We start from the raw sequence: 19,537 nt of genomic DNA on the forward strand, positions 1-19,537 counted from the left end.
CCTCAAAATCGAATGAGGAAGGTTACATAGCTAAGAACACACTCATATCGTAATACAGCGATTGTTAATTTTTTGCGTGAAAATTAAAGGTATTAATGAGAAACTTTCTACCAGAAACAGATGTAGCATTGCTTCATGTATATAAAACAGTTTTCTTAAGGCACATCAGATGACTTGAAAGCTCCCTCTATGTGTATCGTTCAATGCTTTAGCATAGAGCAACAACTCTTTTGCGTCCGACGACACAACAGACAATCGTATCGGCGTTGTATTGCTGTCGTCCAAGTGTGAACCAATTAATAGGCTTCAACTACGTTTGTTTGCGGTCCATCACGCGGTTTGCTTCTGTGTCACAACGCGAGTCGCATTCAGCATTGGATTGCATACTATATCACCTCAGTGAGAACCGTGCCTAACTTTTTCTGTTGGAAATTTTGAAGTTATGTCATCAGATCGACACCTTTAGTAACACTGTTTTCGATTGACAAGCTTGACAAACTAGAGAGTCGTGCTTGACTTATAGTGTACCTATGATATTTCTTAATTAATCTAAGTTGTGAAAAACTCCTTTCACTTCGCACTAAAGAAACACACATTTGTGAAAATATTAACGCCAAAATAAGGATGGGAACAGATTCGGAGTATTAATATTCAACCACGAACTGTAAAGATACTTAAAAGAGCTCCAACTAAGAAATTATTGTTTTGGAACTTGGGCAGTTTGTAGAAATCTGTTCACACGTAGAATTTCTTCAGTGATATTGTCATCAGAATTCTCATCATAATTGAAAACTAAACTTCTTACAATCGTGAGAAGTTCCGTTTCTGGGTTTGTACATACATTCATTTACACATTTATTCGAAAAACTCTATTTTGAATCCATCAGACCTTTAACTGGATATCTCCTCCATCTACAACATTATTTTTTGACGATGACAGCACGTACCTTCGCTAATAAACGATAGGTTTTCATTATTTTACAGTCTCAAATCTCTACTTAACACGAAATAATAACTGACGAAAACCTACGCAGCCTACCCAAATCGTTCAAAAGCAGTTTAGTGATCGACGAGACTCAAACAGCATAGTAATATATCTTTTATAAATTTCAAGTGTAAAAGTACTGGGAATGAAGACTTGCCCTTCCTCACTGAACATGAAAAATACACGACGGAAAAATACTCGAAACAAATTTTTGATTATCTGCTAGAAGCGAAAAAGAGCAAATGCATTTAACAACTTTCATTGTCATTTCAGATGTTCTGATATATTTCCTCAGGTTTGTGAGATCTATGGCTAAAAGTTATTGCAACTATGTTTAATAGTAGACCTCTAGTCTAGGACAAAATGACTATGTTGTCTTCTTAGCTGTTGCAAACGATAGCCCGCATCTCGTGGTCGTGCGGTAGCGTTCTCGCTTCCCACGCCCGGGTTCCCGGGTTCGATTCCCGGCGGGGTCAGGGATTTTCTCTGCCTCGTCATGGCTGGGTGTTGTGTGATGTCCTTAGGTTAGTTAGGTTCAAGTAGTTCTAAGTTCTAGGGCACTCATGACCATGGATGTTAAGTCCCATAGTGCTCAGAGCCATTTTTTTTTTTTTTTTTTTTTTTGCAGACTATATTAATGGATCAAAACATGGTTTTATTGCACCATTAGACGAAACCATTGCAAAATCTAGGCACACACAACTAATTCTATGCACGGTACCATATAGATATGACATGCCAAATGAAAACTGCAAAATCTACGAAATGAACAGTTACTTGATGCAGAAGGCGTCTTACAGTAAACACACCAGAGTTTTAGATTAAATAGCTTCCTCCAACGGAAAGAGAAACTGTGTGTTAATCTGCTGAATGCCATCAAAAGTCCACTGATAACAAGAAGTGCCATAAAACGTGTTACAAAAGGACATCAAACATACATGCGGACAATCTCAGAAGAATGAGCAACACCAGGAGCTGAAGATCCAAAAGTGAATATGCAATCAGGATCATCAAGGAAAACATCAGAAACAGTGTTAGAAAAGAAGAAGGTATTCACAGACAACACCAAGTTACCACCAACACCCTGTGCAAAAATCTCGTCAAGTGCCACAAATAAGTCAGCCCACGACATTTTTGAAATTAAATAAAAGAAATAAGCGGAAACAGCACAAAATGTGCAGCCACACTCCAAATCAGTACCACTGGAAACTGTGACAAGATCTTCAACACGAAAACGTAGACCTCCAGCCTACAGCCAGGATTTCTTATGGGCAAGAACACCAGTAGCTCCCTGCTAGCAGCAAATCAAAGGGAAACAGATGCAGAGCAAAATCTTCATGAACCAAAACTACAAGAAAACCCGGTGAGTGGTGTAAAACTCATTCCATTGGAAAACATCCTTTAAAGTATTACACCATAATGTGCAGTCAGTGTTTAATAAGTTACTAGAAATAGATTTCTTCCAAAAAACAAAGTCACAGTTAGATGTTCTCTGTATTACCGAACGCTGGTTAACAGAAGACAAAATTTAAAAAAAAACTCTACTTGGCGAATTTACTCTAGCTGGTTATTCTTGTAGGAACAAAAGTAAGGGAGGTGGTACAGCAGTCTATGTAAAAAAAAAAAAAAAAAAAAAAAAAAAAAAAAAGCTATAGAAGCCTCACAAGGTACAATAATATGAAAATAGAATCAGACTTTGAATTCTTCTTAATTATCTTAACAGACTATAACCTATTGATACTGAATGTATATAGAGCGCCTGATGGGAACGTCCAAACCTTCAATCACTCCCTCCAAGCACTACTTACAAAAATTCACTCTCTAAACAAAATTCTGATAATAAGAGGAGATTTTAATGTCGACATCCTCACACCTGGATAAAACAAAGATGAATTGTTGAATATTACAAATTCATTCAACCTATCCCCAACTTTAAACACACATAACCAGGATCACAAAAAATTCAAAAACAGCTCTAGATCAGATTTTCATAAACACAGTCAAACTACACCACTCAATCGAAGTCATCAGCATAGGTTACAGTGACCATGAAGCACAAATACTAATAGCGAATTTAAATTACGTAAGACAGTATCCCACAAAAACTAAAATGCAAAGACAGTTTAATGATGAAAATATAAGGCTTTTTAACTATCTGTTAAGGACTGAAAACTGAGCAGAGGTCTATAAAGAAAATCTTGTAAACTACATATTAAATTAAAACTTCCTGGCAGATTAAAACTGCGTGCCGGACCGAGACTCGAACTCGGGACCTTTGCCTTTCGCGGGCAAGTGCTCTACCAACTTTTTTTTTTGCAAGTGCTCTACCAACTTTTTTTTAGCGCTTAGAACCGCTTTTTTCAGAATAGTGTAACAATAACAAACATAAACTGCTTCTAACATTTTTTTATTTTTTTAATATATAAGACGATGACTTTATAAAATAAAATTTTTCTAGGAAACGTAAATAAGTGGACAATTTGTTTTTTTTTTGAGGTTATAGTGAAAAAAAATATCTTGCTTCTGTCAGGACGAAACAACAACGGTCTACGTTCCTCTTTCAGGCACGTACCTCTCTAATCCGGTCATACCTCGCGTTGGCGTCGGGTACGTCTTCACGTGTGTTTGTGGATCCTCTCCACTGTCCTGGTCCTTTCTTGTTCTGATACTTATAGACAATAATTACATTCTCCTACCCGGGACACCCCAACTGGGTGGGGGATCAAGCAAGGCACTCCCTAAAAAATTTGCGTAATACGATCGATATCTCGGATGTCTCATAAGCTGTGAGTGACGTTCCTGTAGTAAGGTCCAGAAGTCAAACACATTCTTACTCCCGTTTCGGAAAAGATAACGTACAGTCAAACCTCGAATCCAAGTCACTGCGTTTGTCTTTGTTCGGGGATAATATGTCCTATCTGGGAGAAGTAATGTGCGTGGTTCTACTGTTTGCGGCCCCACCCGAAGGAGGAAGGCGATCATTTTTTTGACCAAACACCATACGTCCGCCGAAGGACCGCATATCAGGCGATGCTCCTCTGTGTCTATAACATTGCACTGCGGACACAGTGGCTCGTCCGCCATATGACTTGTATACAACCTGGAACGAGTCACGTATTTCCCATTTACCACCTGATACCACAGTGCGCGCGTTCCCGTATCAAGGTGGGGATGGTGCACTGTACGTCATACCACTGACCACGTAACTGTTGGTTGGCGGCACTCTACGGCACTTGGACTAGTCCAAGACCTCCACGACTACAAGGAAGGGTGAGGGTTTCGTATCCTACCTTAAAAAGCAGACCTGTGCTCACAAAATATCCTAGTGCCGCCAGGATTCGGCGGGCCAACACCACCGGCATAGGAAGAACTTGTGCCAGGTGGGAGATGCGAGAGGCTAGATAAGTGTTGGCAAAGGCGACCCGTTGCATCATATCCAGTGCCCTTAACCTGTGACTTTGGACACTCGCACCAATTGTTTGCAGAAGATGTCTGTAACTCAGTGCCGCCGTGCGTCGAACGTCTGTAGTGAAGATAATTCCTAGGCATTTCATCTTGTTGATCGGCTGTAATGGTGCTACACTTCCGACAGTTCTCTCCCGATGTTCATCGCTCCCGACTTTTCCATGTTCAGGCGACTTCCCGTAGCCATACAATACAAATTAATCCAATGCAAGGCCGCTTTTGCCTCGTCGCATGACCGTGCTAAAAACACTAGGTCATCTGCTTATGTTTGGCATATAAACTTGTTGTACCTTATCGTCATTCCTTGGAGTCGATTCCGGAGCCCGCAGAGCAGCGGCTCGACAGCGATGGCATACAATATCGTTGACAGCGGGCACCCTTGTATGACCGATCGTGAGATGGTGATGGGCCCCACCAAGCGTCCATTGATGAGCACTTTGGATGCGGCTCCGTGGAGTAGTCTCATAACGAGGGTGACAAAACTTTCCGGAAACTTCATTTTCGTCATCACGTCCGTGAGATAAGCATGACTCAGCCTGTCAAATGCGCGATCGAAGTCTATCGATACCAATACACCCCGGAGACGACATGTTGATGCCAGTGCGATAACATCGCGATAGTCACTGAGTGCCGTTTCTATATTGCTGTCTCCTCCTAGCTGGGTTTGGTCTAGTGAAATCACTTGGCGTATTACGCGTTTAAAGCGTGCTGCAAGTATCCTGGAGTAGATCTTGTAGTCGCAATTAAGAAGGGTCAGTGGCCGGTAGACCTGTATCCCTGTGCCGCCAGATGGTTTGTGGATGGGGATGATCATTCCTTCCACGAAGGAGGGTGGAAGAAGCAGGTTGGGAGACATCAATTCGCAGTACATGGCAGTCCATCGTGGAATCATGAGATCTTTAAATGTACGATAGGACTCTAACGGAAACCCGTCGGGCCCCGGCTATTTGTGCGACGCTCCCTTATCAATCGCTTCCATTACGTCGTCAGCTGTGATTTCACCTGTTAACTCCAGGTTGACCGACTCGTCAAGACACACGGCTGCCTGATCGTGTTCCGCTTCTTCATAGAGATGACCGTATTGTTCCACGAAAGCGTTGGCAATATCTTTCTGCGTTGTCATGCGGCGACCATCTGGCAGTACGACCGTCTGTATTAAGGTTCTGCGGCTACGTTGTTTTTATCTGATAACGTGATACATCGACGGTGATTCTCCACGGACTTGTTCAAAGGCCCTTGCACGGATTGCGACACCCTCCAGTCGGCGGCGCGTTATGGAAATTATTTGGGCCTGTGCTCGTTTTATACCGGCACGAGGCTCCTGTGAAGGTGCTTGTACAGAAAGTTCGCGGAGCATCGTGAAATAAAATTCCGTCTTGTGTCGCCTCCACATCATCTGCTCTCTTCCGTATGCAATTAACGCGCGGCGCAATGCAGGCTTAACGCATTCCAGCCACCACTGCAACGTCGTCGGATATGTCGGGAGGCGTAGTTCACACACGTGCCAAGTGTCTTCGACTGTGCGTCTGCACTCAGGTTCCCTGAGGTGTGCTGTATTCAGTTTCCAAACACTGCGACTCCTCCACACTTGTTGACGACTCAGGGATACCGTGCAAATATATGCTATGTGATCTGAAAAGGCGACAGGCCACAATTCCGCATCTAGGATCGCAGGTTCGAGACGACGTGTTACGTAAATGCGATCGAGACGACTTGCAGAGTGACTCGTGACGTAGGTGTATCCACGTCTGTCGCCATGTATCTTCTCCCATGTATCAGTGAGATTCATGTCCTGCTGCAGCTCCGGGCATGAAGTACGATGCGGGTGTTGATCTTTTGGTGCGAGCACACAGTTGAAGTCGCCTCCAAATAAGACATGTTCATACCGACCTAAGAATAGTGTTGCAATCTCCTCTGAGTAAAATCGGGATCGGTCGCGCCGTCTGTCGGACCACGACGGTGCGTAAATGTTAACGACCCGTACTCCCAGCACTGTGAGCGCCAGTCCTCGCGCTGACGGCAGGTACACCACGTCCTCGGCTACTATGCGGCTACGTAGAAGTATCGCTGTTCCGCTGCCGCCGTCGATAGTAGGTGTAATGTACGTATCGTACTCATAGAGGTCGGGGAAGCTCTCAACACATACTTCCTGCAGCAGAACGATGTCGACGTCTGACGCATGCAACATGTCTCGTAATAATTGCAATTTGACATGCGCTCTGATCGTATTAATATTAATAGAGGCTGTTCGATATGCCTACCGCTGTTCCTCAGTGCGTAAAGCGGACATGAACGCTTATGTTAATTTGTGTGCTGCTGCCCGGTGACATGCTTTCTGTGCGTCAGTCTGCATCTTCTGCGCGGTTAACATCCGGTGGACGCAGCACTCGCCATTGCGGGTGCGTCGTCGGTGTGTGGGTCAGTATCGGATTCGTCGGCCCAGTTCCTATGCTGGAGGCCCAGCTCCCGTCGTGTCTCTCCGGCCGGGCTGACTGAAGGCGGTGGTGTTGCTGCGGTGGCTGGAGGGACTGCTTCCGTCGGCTTTCCGTCCGGTGTGTCTGTATTCAACCCTGTCTAGCATGATTCGCGTCGTACTGCTGTGTGGGGGGTAGAACCTCCCGTTGCGCATCCGGATGCACTGTATCGACGTTACACCCAAGTCCATCTGACGTGGACTGCAGTAAGCAGGTATCCGTCGTTTCTTGTGGCCCTTCGGCGATCGTTGTTTGCGCTTGTGCGCCTCCGTATCCGAGTGCGGAAGTGACTCCCGGTGCTCAGGGACGAAAGCAGCTGTCGGCACAACCGCAGGATCAATTTCCATACCTCCTACAGATCCTTTCCGCTCGGTTAAGGGCGTCGTCGGCGCCGGAGCGGCAGATGTGTGCGTCGTTTCGTCACTGGAGGCGGTCTCTGCTGCAGTCGGTTGCCGTAAACTGTCAGGATTCTGTAGCTGGTCATTCTTCGGGATCGGATCTGTTCGAAATGCGTCCGCATACGTGAGTGGCAGCGGCGCCGACGTGGACGGAGGCAGGGGTTCGCCGTTTGGAACTTGCACGATCCTCCGCTGCACACACTCGGAACGGACGTGGCCCTCTTTCCCGCAGCCTGAGCATGTTTTGAGTTGTCCATCGTAGATGACTATAGCTCTGCATCCGCCGATGAACAAGTACGAGGGTACATGTTGTGTCAGTTCTATTCTGATTTGACGCACCCCAATGAGAACGGGGTAAGTCGTGAAGTTGGACCATTTTTCCTCAACATGGCCAAGCACTCTTCCATGTGGGTGTAAGGCGTCAACGACCAAGTCAGACGGAACCCTGAAGGGAAGTTCGAAAATGCGTATGTTTCGTAAGCCCAGTCCTGCATGATCAATAGTTACTTCTCCAACATGTCCACCAGAGTGACGAAATTTGAGTCCATGTTTAGTATCTCGGATGATTCTGTCACACACTGCATCGTTAATCAGCTTGACGTAAACGACACTGCTCACTATGGAGAGGTGGATTCCGATAAGTTCGTTGTAGTCAAGTTTAACTTCGTCTCGTAGGAACCTTTCTATTTCGAAGGCTTTCGGTCTCGCATATTCATTCGAAAAACTAATCTTGAGAGTCGACTTTCGGTATGCATGTGCCATTCTATATCGAGTCGTCTAAACGCGCGAATACGCCGAAGAGGTAAACAACTGCGCGAGCGCGAACTTCTCCGGCAGGGACGTAAACAGACGTCCGTGCCGTAGCACCGCCGAAGGCAGACTGGTGCTGAGCTACCCAAGCACGACTCATGCCCCGTCCTCACCGCTTTACTTCTGCCAGTACCTCGTCTCCTACCTTCCAAAGGTCCGGCACACAGTTTTAATCTGCCAGGAAGTTTCATATCAGCGCACACTTCGCTGCAGGCGAAAATTTCATTCTACATATTTAATTCCTTCCATGAAACATTTCTCCACCACTTCAATACTGCATTTCCACTGAAATCCAGGAAAATTGGAAACAAACACACAAACTCATGGATAAGAAAAGGGATAAGGATCTCCAGACCAAAAATAAAAATAACGTGACTTGAAAAATAAGATGAAACACCATGAAGTTTGGGTCATATTGTAAGACCTATTTTGCAATATACAGAAAAGTAATCCAACAAGCAAAAAAATTATACAATAATAAATTTATAAAGGCATCTAACAATAAAATGAAAGGCATGTGGACAGTTGCAAAAAATGAAACAAACAGTAAGCAGCATGTTATAAACAAAACATTAAAACTAAACCTAAATGATGAAGTCACATCAGATCCCCACGAAATAGTAAATGATTTTAATGACTACTTTAGCAAAGTAGCAGAAAACCTGATACAGAAAAACTGCCACAGACCAAATACTCAACACCAAACACTAATGGAAACCATACCAGTACATGCATTAATGTTTCTTCACAAAGTCTCTAATACTGAAATGCTTACAGCTATAAAAAGACTAAAGAATAAGTACGCCAGTGGCCATGACAACATTCCTGATTTAATTGTAAAGAAACGTGGAGAATCCATTGTAGAACCCCTAACCCACACAATAAATGCATCCTTTACAAATGGAGTTTCCCCTGACCTACTAAAGACTATTCAAATTACCCCACTTCACAAAAGGGACCTAAAAATGATGTAGCCAATTACAGTCCCATAGCCAACTCAGCTCATTCTCAAAAATATTTGAAAAATGATTTTATACCAGATTGGAAGACTTTACTAATAAACTATCCTCATTAACAAAACAACATCATGGTTTTAGAAAACAAAAGATGACTATCATAGCTATTTATGAGTATCTCAACAAAACCTTAAAGGCACTGGGTAGTAAGGAAATCTCTACTGGTATCTTTTTAGATTTATCTAAAGCCTTTGATGTATTGACCATACCATACTCCTTAAGAAGCTAGCAAATAAAGGTATAAGAGGAATTGCAAACAAATGGTTGGAATCTTACCTGTCAAACAGATTACAAAAAGTTGAAATTACTTTTGGAAAAAAGAATACAACCACTCATCAATGTACTGTGCACTCCTCTGAAACAATGCCTATTAGATTTGGTGTGCCACAAGGCTTAATCCTGGGACCCATACTGTTTCTGCTATACATTGATGACATACGCACAAAGCTTGGTACAGGACATAGCACACTATTTTCCAATGACACTAGTATACTAATAAGGACTGATACAGAGGACCACAACCAAAAAATTAAACCACTTATGTTGTCACTCAGCAAATGGTTCAACCAGAACAAACAGATTGTAAATATATATAAAACAATGTACATCAACTTAAGTCTCTCATCCCAAAAACAAGAAATGCACAATGTGATTCTAAATAACCAAGAGCCTACATGTGTGGGCTCTGTCAAGTTTCTTAGCATACAGCTGGAAGAAAATCTGAAGTGGGAGGCTTACACAAATTATATCTAAACAAAAACTATCAACTGTGTGTTACATTTTAAGAATACTCAAAAAATCAGTCACAAAATCTGTTCTCATGCATGTATATTATGCTTACTTCCACTCTATATTACATTATAGAATCATATTTTGGGGGAACTCACCTGGAGGTAGTTATATTTTCAAAATGCAGAAAAAGTCGTTATGGATAATATGTACCCTAAGACATAACGAATCATGTAGACAACATTTCAAAACAAATGGCTTTATGACACTGCCCTCTGCTTACAATTATAATATCATCTCATTTGTGAAGCCATACCTGTTAATCAATGAGCCGGCTGTGGTGGTCTAGCGGTTCTAGGCGCGCAGTCCGGAACCGCACGACTGCTGCGGTCGCAGGTTCAAATCCTGCTTCGGGTTAGTTAGGTTTAAGTAGTTCTAGGGGACTGATGGCCACAGATGTTAAGTCCCATAGTGCTCAGAGCCATTTGAACCATTTTATTAATCAATGACTGCACATTAAAATTCAATGGAGATATTCATAACTATGCAACAAGGCCTCAATCTGACCTACATATGATTCAGTCCAGAACTACCTGCTACCAAAAAAGTGTTTTAAATGGTGGGATACAAATATATAATAATTTACCAAATGAAATCAAAGCAACAAAGAACCCAAGAGCCTTCACATATAAGTTAAAAAAGTGTCTCTTGGACCAATGCTTTTATGCAGTTGATCATTTTTTTGAAAGGGGTTACAATTGCAAACAATTATGTAATAAATGTTCAATTAGGTCTGAAAATTATACACTGTGCATGTCTATGAAGTATATTGTATAATTAAATTCTGTGCATGTCTATGAAATATACTGGATTATTTTACTATTATATTCGTATTGGCTGTTTGTATTTTACTACACATTTGTATTTACTCTTTTGTTAAAGATAGATAATTTCCTCATTACAAAATAATGTAAAATCAATTTATTAAAAATTACTTGCAAATATGTTCATTTGACCTGTCCAATATCAAATGTACAACTGTACAATTCTATGATTTGTATTGAGTATTTTGTTTAAGATAGATAATTTCCTCACTACAAAATAATGTAAAAATCAATTTGTAAAAATTACTTGTAAATATGCTGTCTTGACCTGTCCAATATCATATGTACAACTGTACAATACTATGATTGCCTGGATGAATACAATACTATACAATACAGTAAGGTAGAGGTTGTGTGAGATGGTAAAATTCTTCTAGTCTTAAAATCATGTAACTATCCAGTTCCCAAGGTATCCTAGAAGTCTATGAAATATTTTTGTGCAATTAAGGCAAATTTTTTGCTTTCATTGGTTTGCTGCATATCGTAGTCGATGTAGGTACTCGTTTGACTGCATTGTTGAATGGATGGGAAAGTGTTTGTCCCTGATATCAGTGATGAGTATCCATATTTGCAATTTAGAGGAAAAAGGGAAATTGAATGCAAGCTGTATATGTATGTGTACAATATAGCTTCGACTGCACGATAGTTATGTCGTTTCTTAATTCTATTCAAGAAACGATCAACTTGAGAGAGGTCAGATGATCAAAGAAAGTTGCAGTACATGTATATTATCATTAGATTCCAGGGAATCTCCGAGATTTCTGGAACAATAGCAATGAAGCCTTACTATCGACAGATTAGTTGTGTGTAAAGATTACTTTTATTTGTAAGGATCACTTATTTTGAATGTATGAGAGACTACATTGTTGCTCGTCAGAGGTAACAAATCTGCGAGAACAAGTTGCAAATTAACGCTTTTAACCATAGAGGATAATTTTATGTTTTGCCTCTGGCACCCTAAATTATCTCACTTGTAGAAAATGTAATTATTGGTATTATATACGAACCCTTATAAGATTCAATTTAGTAATTATTCGTGTTCTTTCCATGTTCTATAAGGAGTAGTGGTCTCAGTACTTCGTCCTGTGTAAAACATGATCAGAAATTCATTGCATATAGTCTTTATTTGTTTGCTGTTATACTATCCTTGTAGCTTTCAGAAATTTGATTAAGAGATCACATCAAATGCTAAAACTTGACATCTTCTAGATGTACTGATGGCAGCATTGTTCTGTAATGCATATAGCAGATGCCATAGAGTATACGGTAGATACTGGTACCGTATCTGTTAAATACATAAGAACTGCAGGAAACTCCTGCGTGTAGTGTTGCTTCCACTTAATTTGACAAAAGTGTCAACAAGACACTTGCTTTTTGGAACATAGACACAGTCCATCAGGTACAGCACTTTTTTTCTGATTAGTGGTTTATGTGTGTCTTACATAGTTTCCAGTAATTTCTCTAAAACATCTATATCACAGACTCCACCAATTGTACGTTTTGTATGGTGCATTGTGAATTCATAGTACAGTATCATACAAATATAATGGAACCATAAAAGCTGTTAATTGATCGCTTTTTAATTTTAGTTCCCGCTGTCAAATATACGTACACTATAGCGTCAGAATGAAGATTAACTCTGGTGCTGTGGAATGAGTCTACAGATTTATTCATGGAAAAGAGGTAGAAATGAAAAGTTGTGTTTGTAACCTACGCTGTTAACTGCGTTGTAATAATAGTTTACTATATGACTTTTACGCTTGAAAGGTGTTTCACTTATTTTGTACTTAAAGTTGTTCAAAAGAAATATCTTAGACACTACTGCTTTTCTTGTACTTGAATGTATATACTACTTGTGTGTACTTCAGAATACATTATTGTACAAGCAAAGTATTTATTTTCACGCTGTGGGAATAATGGGTAAATTTATTATAAACTAGAATATTAGCAGAGTTTGCTATTCGTGAACACAGATATAAACCAACATAAAATTAATCGTAGAAAGAGTAGCTAATTGGATATGATTTTCCAATTTCCTTGAATATTTCTTAGAATTTTCATTTTCTTGTCGTCACATAAGGACCATGTTGTTAACACTTTCAACACTGCCCTCTTTACACCCGGCACTTGGTTCTGAACTGGCATATTTAATGGATGTTTGAAATTATATTGTGAAGAACAGAAAAATGGTTCTTGCATCATTTAAAAGGAAAAAAGTAAGAGCTTTACATAAATGTGAGTTTATGTTACTATATAAAATTCAAATGGTTGTAATAATTGAAGGAGAAAACGCAAAAATATCGTCGATAAAAAAGTCTTATATGATCTCTCTCTTGAGTAGTGCCATTATTACTGTTTCTAAATTTAAAAGAAATTATCACTGGACTGTCTAATTGCAGCTACCTGTAAACTAGAGTATTTTAATAGTTCAGATGTAGTTAGCCTTTGTGTGAAAATCCTGGAAACACTGTGGGTCGCGAAGGCCAAAGCCACAGTCCTTGCACCACCATCTACTTTCCTTCCTGATGCGCTTACTCGTCTCTTTCTTCCCCCTGTCTGAACATACTTTGCAACACTTAGTAGTATTCACCTTGTTTGCAGTGGGTGGGACCTTCTCTGGAAAGTGTCTTGCAAATGTCCTCTCAATTTGTGAGGATGAAGCGGCTTGTTGCTGAAAAATAGTTCTGCCCTTCTCGGCCAATTTCTTCCCCACTCTGTGAATAAAGTCTACTAGGGATACATTCTTCCTAGCGTCCTCCTTATATAAAATAAAACTGTTGACAGTTGACACGATAAACAAGTGGAAAACAGCTTTTACCACCACTTCAAAGATTTTCAGGCAAACGGATAATTGCTGGAGCACTGATCTGCTCTGTCAACCCTAGCTTCATTCTTATTGTAATCAACAATAACAGTTGGCCTTACAATTGCTGCTATTCCACCTTTGGTCCTCACTTGAATACTAGTGCTGTTAGACTTATGCTTTGTGGAAAGACAAAAAACATCTCATTTTCACTTCCACTTCACTGCCAAGAGATGGAGTTTCCTTTGAAAGACTATCTTTTTTTTTAATTTTAATGTTCTGAATATTCGTCCCAAACCTTTCCAGCTTTTCATTACAGTTCCCACTCCAAGAGCTTTATTTTCCCACAACATGTCCAAAAGAGATTGACTGGTGTAGTATCTATCCATATAAATGCAATGTCATTTGCCAAACTACTGTGAACACAACCTTTTTACAAGGCCCTGGATACTATTGTTAACGCTGCCTGCAGAGCCTGTATATACATCACAGTTTAGCATATAACCAGTTGATGAATCGCAGAGAGCATACAATTTTATTCCATATTTATTGGGTTTGTTTTTCATGTACACCCTGAAGCTTGTTCTACCACAAAAGGGACACATTGCCTCATCTATTGTCAGATTCATGACTGGACAAAAACTAATTTTGGTTTATTCACGAAGAAATCAAACAAAGGCCTGACTTTGTTAAGTGGCTCGTCCTTTTCCTCGCCTCTGCTAATGAACATAGCATTGTCATTCAAGTGTAACATCGACAATGTAGCAAAAAATCGATCGCGACTCATCAATTTACTCACAAATCCAGTCTGCGGAAACGGGTTTGTTGACCAATAATCACTGATTTTCGGTAATTTGACGACGCACACATGCAAAATAATACTTCAGTAAATCTCTTGCAATTTTACTGCCGACCATTTATGCCAAACAGAGTTTATTTTCAAGTTACCTTTGCGTTTCATTGTCGTAATGACGTTGCCAGCGTACAGATTCGTACCACTTTTGATGATCTGAATAAGGTCGTCATCAAAGAAATAAAGCATTTTGCACTTCACATTGTTGTTAAACTGAAGCATTTTGCACTACATGTTAATTTACAAATGGTGATCTTTAGCTTGTAGATAAAATAAAAATCAATAATGTGATATAGGAGGCTATAAACTGACTGATTTCACATTATTACAGTGTATTTCCAAACTTATATGGAAACAGACTAACACTCTAACTATAATGAAGTACCATAGTAATACCTTATGTGACATTGGTGAACACATGCCTACTGAAGACATATGTGTGGCTCATTGACATACGGAACTAAATAAAAGTATCTTTTGACCTTGGGTGCTAAATAGACACACACACACACACACACACACACACACACACACACACACACACACACACGCCAACACCTCTATGAGGTGACTTGCATGGATTTCTGGGTATGGTAGGGGAGTATAGAACTGTGTCAGCTGGGTAGGGAAAGATGTGTGGGGGAAAGGAGAAGCTATGTAAGTATTGGGGGACAGAAGATCTGTCAGTGTTGACGTGATTGTGGGGATGTCATTAGTGTGTCTGTCTGTGTATGTTTGTGTGTGTGTGGGGGGGGGGGGGGGAAGGGGGGGGGGAGCAGGGAAGGGGGTTTATGGGAGTCTCTCTCTCTCTCTCTCTCTCTTTCTCTCTCACACACACACACACACTCACACACACATACACACACACATAAATAGGTAAAGTACTGGGTAGAGACTGGGGAAAGGAACCACTCATGGTGTGCTTCAATGAACTATTTCAGCATCTGCTGGACATGGTTTACAGAAACATCAAAAAGGTCACAAGGGGATAAGAAACCTGTTTGTCCAGAATAAATGAGTTAGGTTGTGCAGTGTTTAAGGCACCAAACTCATATTCAGAAGGAGTGAAGTTCATATCACCCACAGGTGATTGAGATTAACGTTTTCTGTTATTTCCTGAAGTCAATTAAAGTAAAAGTGATTACTAGGATAGTTCGTTTCTAATCGTTGTGCTATTGGAGATAGTGCTTCATGTAATGACCTTTTCGTTTGTTCAACCTTAGACACCAGTTTTCTTTTCTTGCGTCATCCAGTATAGAGATCTCTTCTTTTAAACTTTGTATGACACCAAAGCTTTTCTATTTTACCTATAAACATTGTGTGTGTAATAAGATAAACACAGTATGATGTGCCAACTACTGGACACTGACCCTGTTGTGTATGAAACAGATGACAGAATGGCTTTGGTGTTAAGACATCTGAAAACTGAAGTAAATTCAGATTTTTAATTCTCACATGTAGAATTGGTTATTCATTTGAGGGAAATGATGATTTTGTAATTTTTGTGCAGCCATCCTGGAGATAATACATTCTACAGTAACATCGACAGTATGCCGGACATTCGACCCCGGCGGAAGTCCATACCACTTGTCTCTGAACTTGTAAGTTTCAAATCACACTCTTTTCTGTTATTTTGTGTATTAATTAAGTCATTAAGGTTTGAAAGTATTATATAGTAATTGAGATTACAATCTTTATACTTCATAATGTCGCCGTCTCCTCTCACAATTTGAAACCAGATTTTTATTACTGATGAAATTTCTTTGAATTTTGCATTTTTAGAATCTACTATGATTCAACTGATCTCAGTACCACTTTTAACTTCAGGAATATCTGTGCTACCAATTATTTTGTTTTTTAGTAATTTCCAAAATGGATTTAATAAAATCAGTAAATTCCAAGAAAATTTTGTTTCCTTTTCTCAAGTCAGTAACTAATAAGTAATTAATAATCAGCTACTCTCAATGTAACAGACTTTTTCTATTACCAAATGCATACCCATTGTAGAACATCAGCTTTTAAGTCAGTAAGCCTTTAGAGATCATTTTGGATGTCCCATATCAGTGATAGAACAACATTTTGAAGAAAGTCTCCCTTTACCACTTAGTACACTGAATCCAAAAATTAACATAGATAACTGAACACTTTTTATTTCTACCTGAAAGGATCTTGCAAGTATATTTAGCATCTATAAGTAATTTTGTTTGTCACCTTAATTTCTCTCATCTATGCAAATTACACATTCATGGTTCATTATGCGATGTCTATGTTGACCAAACTATTTTACTGTTCATTTTAGTAAACGTTTTCTAAAAATCTCATTTAGGTGAAGTCTACATGTATAATGAACTTGTCAGTGCCTATTAAGCCATGTTCAGAATACACAGAAACTGATTTGTGGCAGATTTTATATATATTTGAAGGATAGGAAGGCAATTAAAGCTCAAGAATGATTATGACTAATTGTGATATGCCTTATATGACACCCATTGCTTTATAAAACTTTATGTTAAATTGAGGCACATGTACTGGTATAAAACAAACAGAAATTACTGAAGAATGTTAGTCTTAATTTTGGTTGTCTAACCATAAAAAATAGACTTTCTTAATGGATAAAGTATGTATTCGAAAGGTAGCATCACACAACTGTGGCCATATCATTGTAATTCACAATAATTTTTATAATCATTCTCTCAATATCTTACTTTGACAGTACCAAGTCACATAATTTGATTAGTTATTCTATATGTTTGAAAACTAACTGGACAAAAACTAAAATAATATCATATCTTTTTTATGCTGCAATTTTCTGCAGGTTCTCAAGGTATTGAATAGAAAAGTCTTTCTCATTAGAACTGCATGTTTCGCATTTGAATGTGTGTTTGGTTGTAATATATCTGGAAAATTTCCAATGTGCTTCCATAGAGTGAAGATTAATCAACGTGTAATGTAATAAGAGGATGTTCACCAGTTGCATGCTAAAATAGATTACCATTAATCATGTAGTTTGTTCAACCTTTAGTACTTGTTGTGACATATTTATTGTCTTGTTGTCTGCTAATAGTTTTCCTCCAGTCCATGACAACAGCGATTGTAAAGTAACCCTATTGTTTGTAGACTGTACTCAAATAACCTATTACAACTTTGTGTTATGCACAGTTAAATGCCTTTTATATTCAGTGTCCTTCAGGAAAAATGGAAAGATCACAAGACTTCAATTAAGATTCTGTTTCATATCTGTAGATGTAACAGACTGCAGGAGTAAGGTATTCAGTTGATTCTCAGTTAATTCTTTTGTAAAAACTGTTATGATAGAAGTTTATAGTATTTAGAAATCATTTCAGATAACAAGCAGTTCTCATTTCTCCTGGTTTATTTTAAATATTATATAGTGTAATGAACTTTTTACCTAGTTTGCCATTTCACTTGGAGCTCCTCATTCCAGCCATTTGGGTATTATGTAGTACTTCTACTTCTGTATTCAGTTCATAATTTTATGACTCCTCTCCATCACTTATGATGAAGAGTTACCAGAAACTGATACATGAAACTGTTGTTTGTATCATGCAACTTGTTAGTGATGTTTGTGTTACATGATACAGGAACAAATGTTAAGGAAACAGTGTGGGCAAGTCTTAAGCTACATTTACACTGATGAATTTGCTGTGGAGATTTGTGCCCGGGACATGTAGCCGATGTGGGGTGGCACAATTCGCAAGTTCATGCGACATGTGCGTGCAATATCGTCGCCAGAATTCCAAGAAACACTACGTTGTGGCACATGTGCCTGTATCCGCTTGCTGATCCAAAACACGGCACAAAACCCGGATACATTTTCTACTGTGTACACACAGTTCACAGGCAGACTCGTTGCGTTGCATCTTGGGTACATGTCATGTAGGTAGAATAAGCTCCATGGTACAAGTAATCAGTTGTGTGTACAAGGAGGTTAGGTTTTTGTAGTATCCTGTATCAGTTCTTAAATCTCAATTTGCAAAGGCAGAGCGAACGAAAAATAATACTCTGAAAGTTATTGAAGAATTTCGCGAATGGCATTCGTTATGGGATCCCACATCCCCCAATTACAAAAACAGAACCGCTAAACGAGATTTAATTCATGACCTTGCGTGTTTATTCGAAGTTTCCGATAAGGAGATGGACAGTAAATCACATAACCTGACGTCACAATTCCTCAGGGAATTCAATAAATCTATTTTTTGAAGACATCAGGTTCTGGAAGAAAAGAGATTTGCTCATCAGAATGGTATGCCTTCGAATTGTTGCTCTTCCTAAAGGATATAAACAAACCAAGAACGAGATTATCCATGTTTGAGGTAAGTAATAGCATATTTATTTCACATTATTTGTATCAAAAATATTTATTTACATAATAATCTGGAATGTAATTATGTTCTTTACACTTGTGCACTGAAAAAGAAAGCATTTTCTGTGAATTTGACATTCATCACTGAACTAAACATACAAATATTGCCACTGCACTTGTCCTTCGTCGGTGACAAAATATGGAACAAATTGAATCCTCACTTGCTTCGCATCTTCGGCAACATTTCTACCCGTTCTTGGTAGCAATGTGAGTGGTGTGGTTGGCCTCTACATCTCCCAGGTTCTATGGTCCCTCATTCTATATTTACATAATTGAAACTGCCTGGCAGCGAATAAATTGTGCGAGCTTCTCGATTTCTTCTTAAGAAATTGTGAAGATAAATGCAGCATAAAGTTACAATACTTGCTTTCTGGGACCAAGGTGAGTCGGTTTTCGTAGAACATGAAAGACTGATGATAATATTCCAAAGGCATTTTCTACAACTCGATGGGCTCTACTGAGCCTGTAATTACATATTCTTTCTTTGAGCCTTTGTTATGACTCTCTGGGAAAGGCTTCATGACATGTTGTTGTAATGCAAAGGCATCATCAGCAACAATTACGTAGAGTGTAGACACTGTTCTTCCAGACAGCAATTTCGTTCCTGGTACATGCAGCACACCTGCTTGAAGGGCTTTGTTGAAGCTTGTACGATTAAATACGCCTCCATCTGATACACGTCCTTGTACTCCCACATCTGTATAAATAAACTGGTAGTTGCCATCTACTAATGCCA

General features: G+C 39.6%; 1 protein-coding gene across 1 annotated transcript in view; it reads left to right on the forward strand.

Annotated features, from left to right (window-relative positions):
- Window positions 1-19,537, forward strand: part of LOC126305264 (protein unc-13 homolog C-like) — a 1,060,877-nt gene that overhangs the window by 596,930 nt on the left and 444,410 nt on the right. The window contains exon 9 of the mRNA XM_049992034.1: window positions 15,928-16,018. Coding sequence (XP_049847991.1) covers window positions 15,928-16,018 — 91 coding nt within the window. The remainder of the gene's footprint in view (window positions 1-15,927; window positions 16,019-19,537) is intronic.

Source organism: Schistocerca gregaria, unplaced genomic scaffold (assembly GCF_023897955.1).
Source record: "Schistocerca gregaria isolate iqSchGreg1 unplaced genomic scaffold, iqSchGreg1.2 ptg000304l, whole genome shotgun sequence".
NCBI classification, from domain to species: domain Eukaryota; kingdom Metazoa; phylum Arthropoda; class Insecta; order Orthoptera; family Acrididae; genus Schistocerca; species Schistocerca gregaria.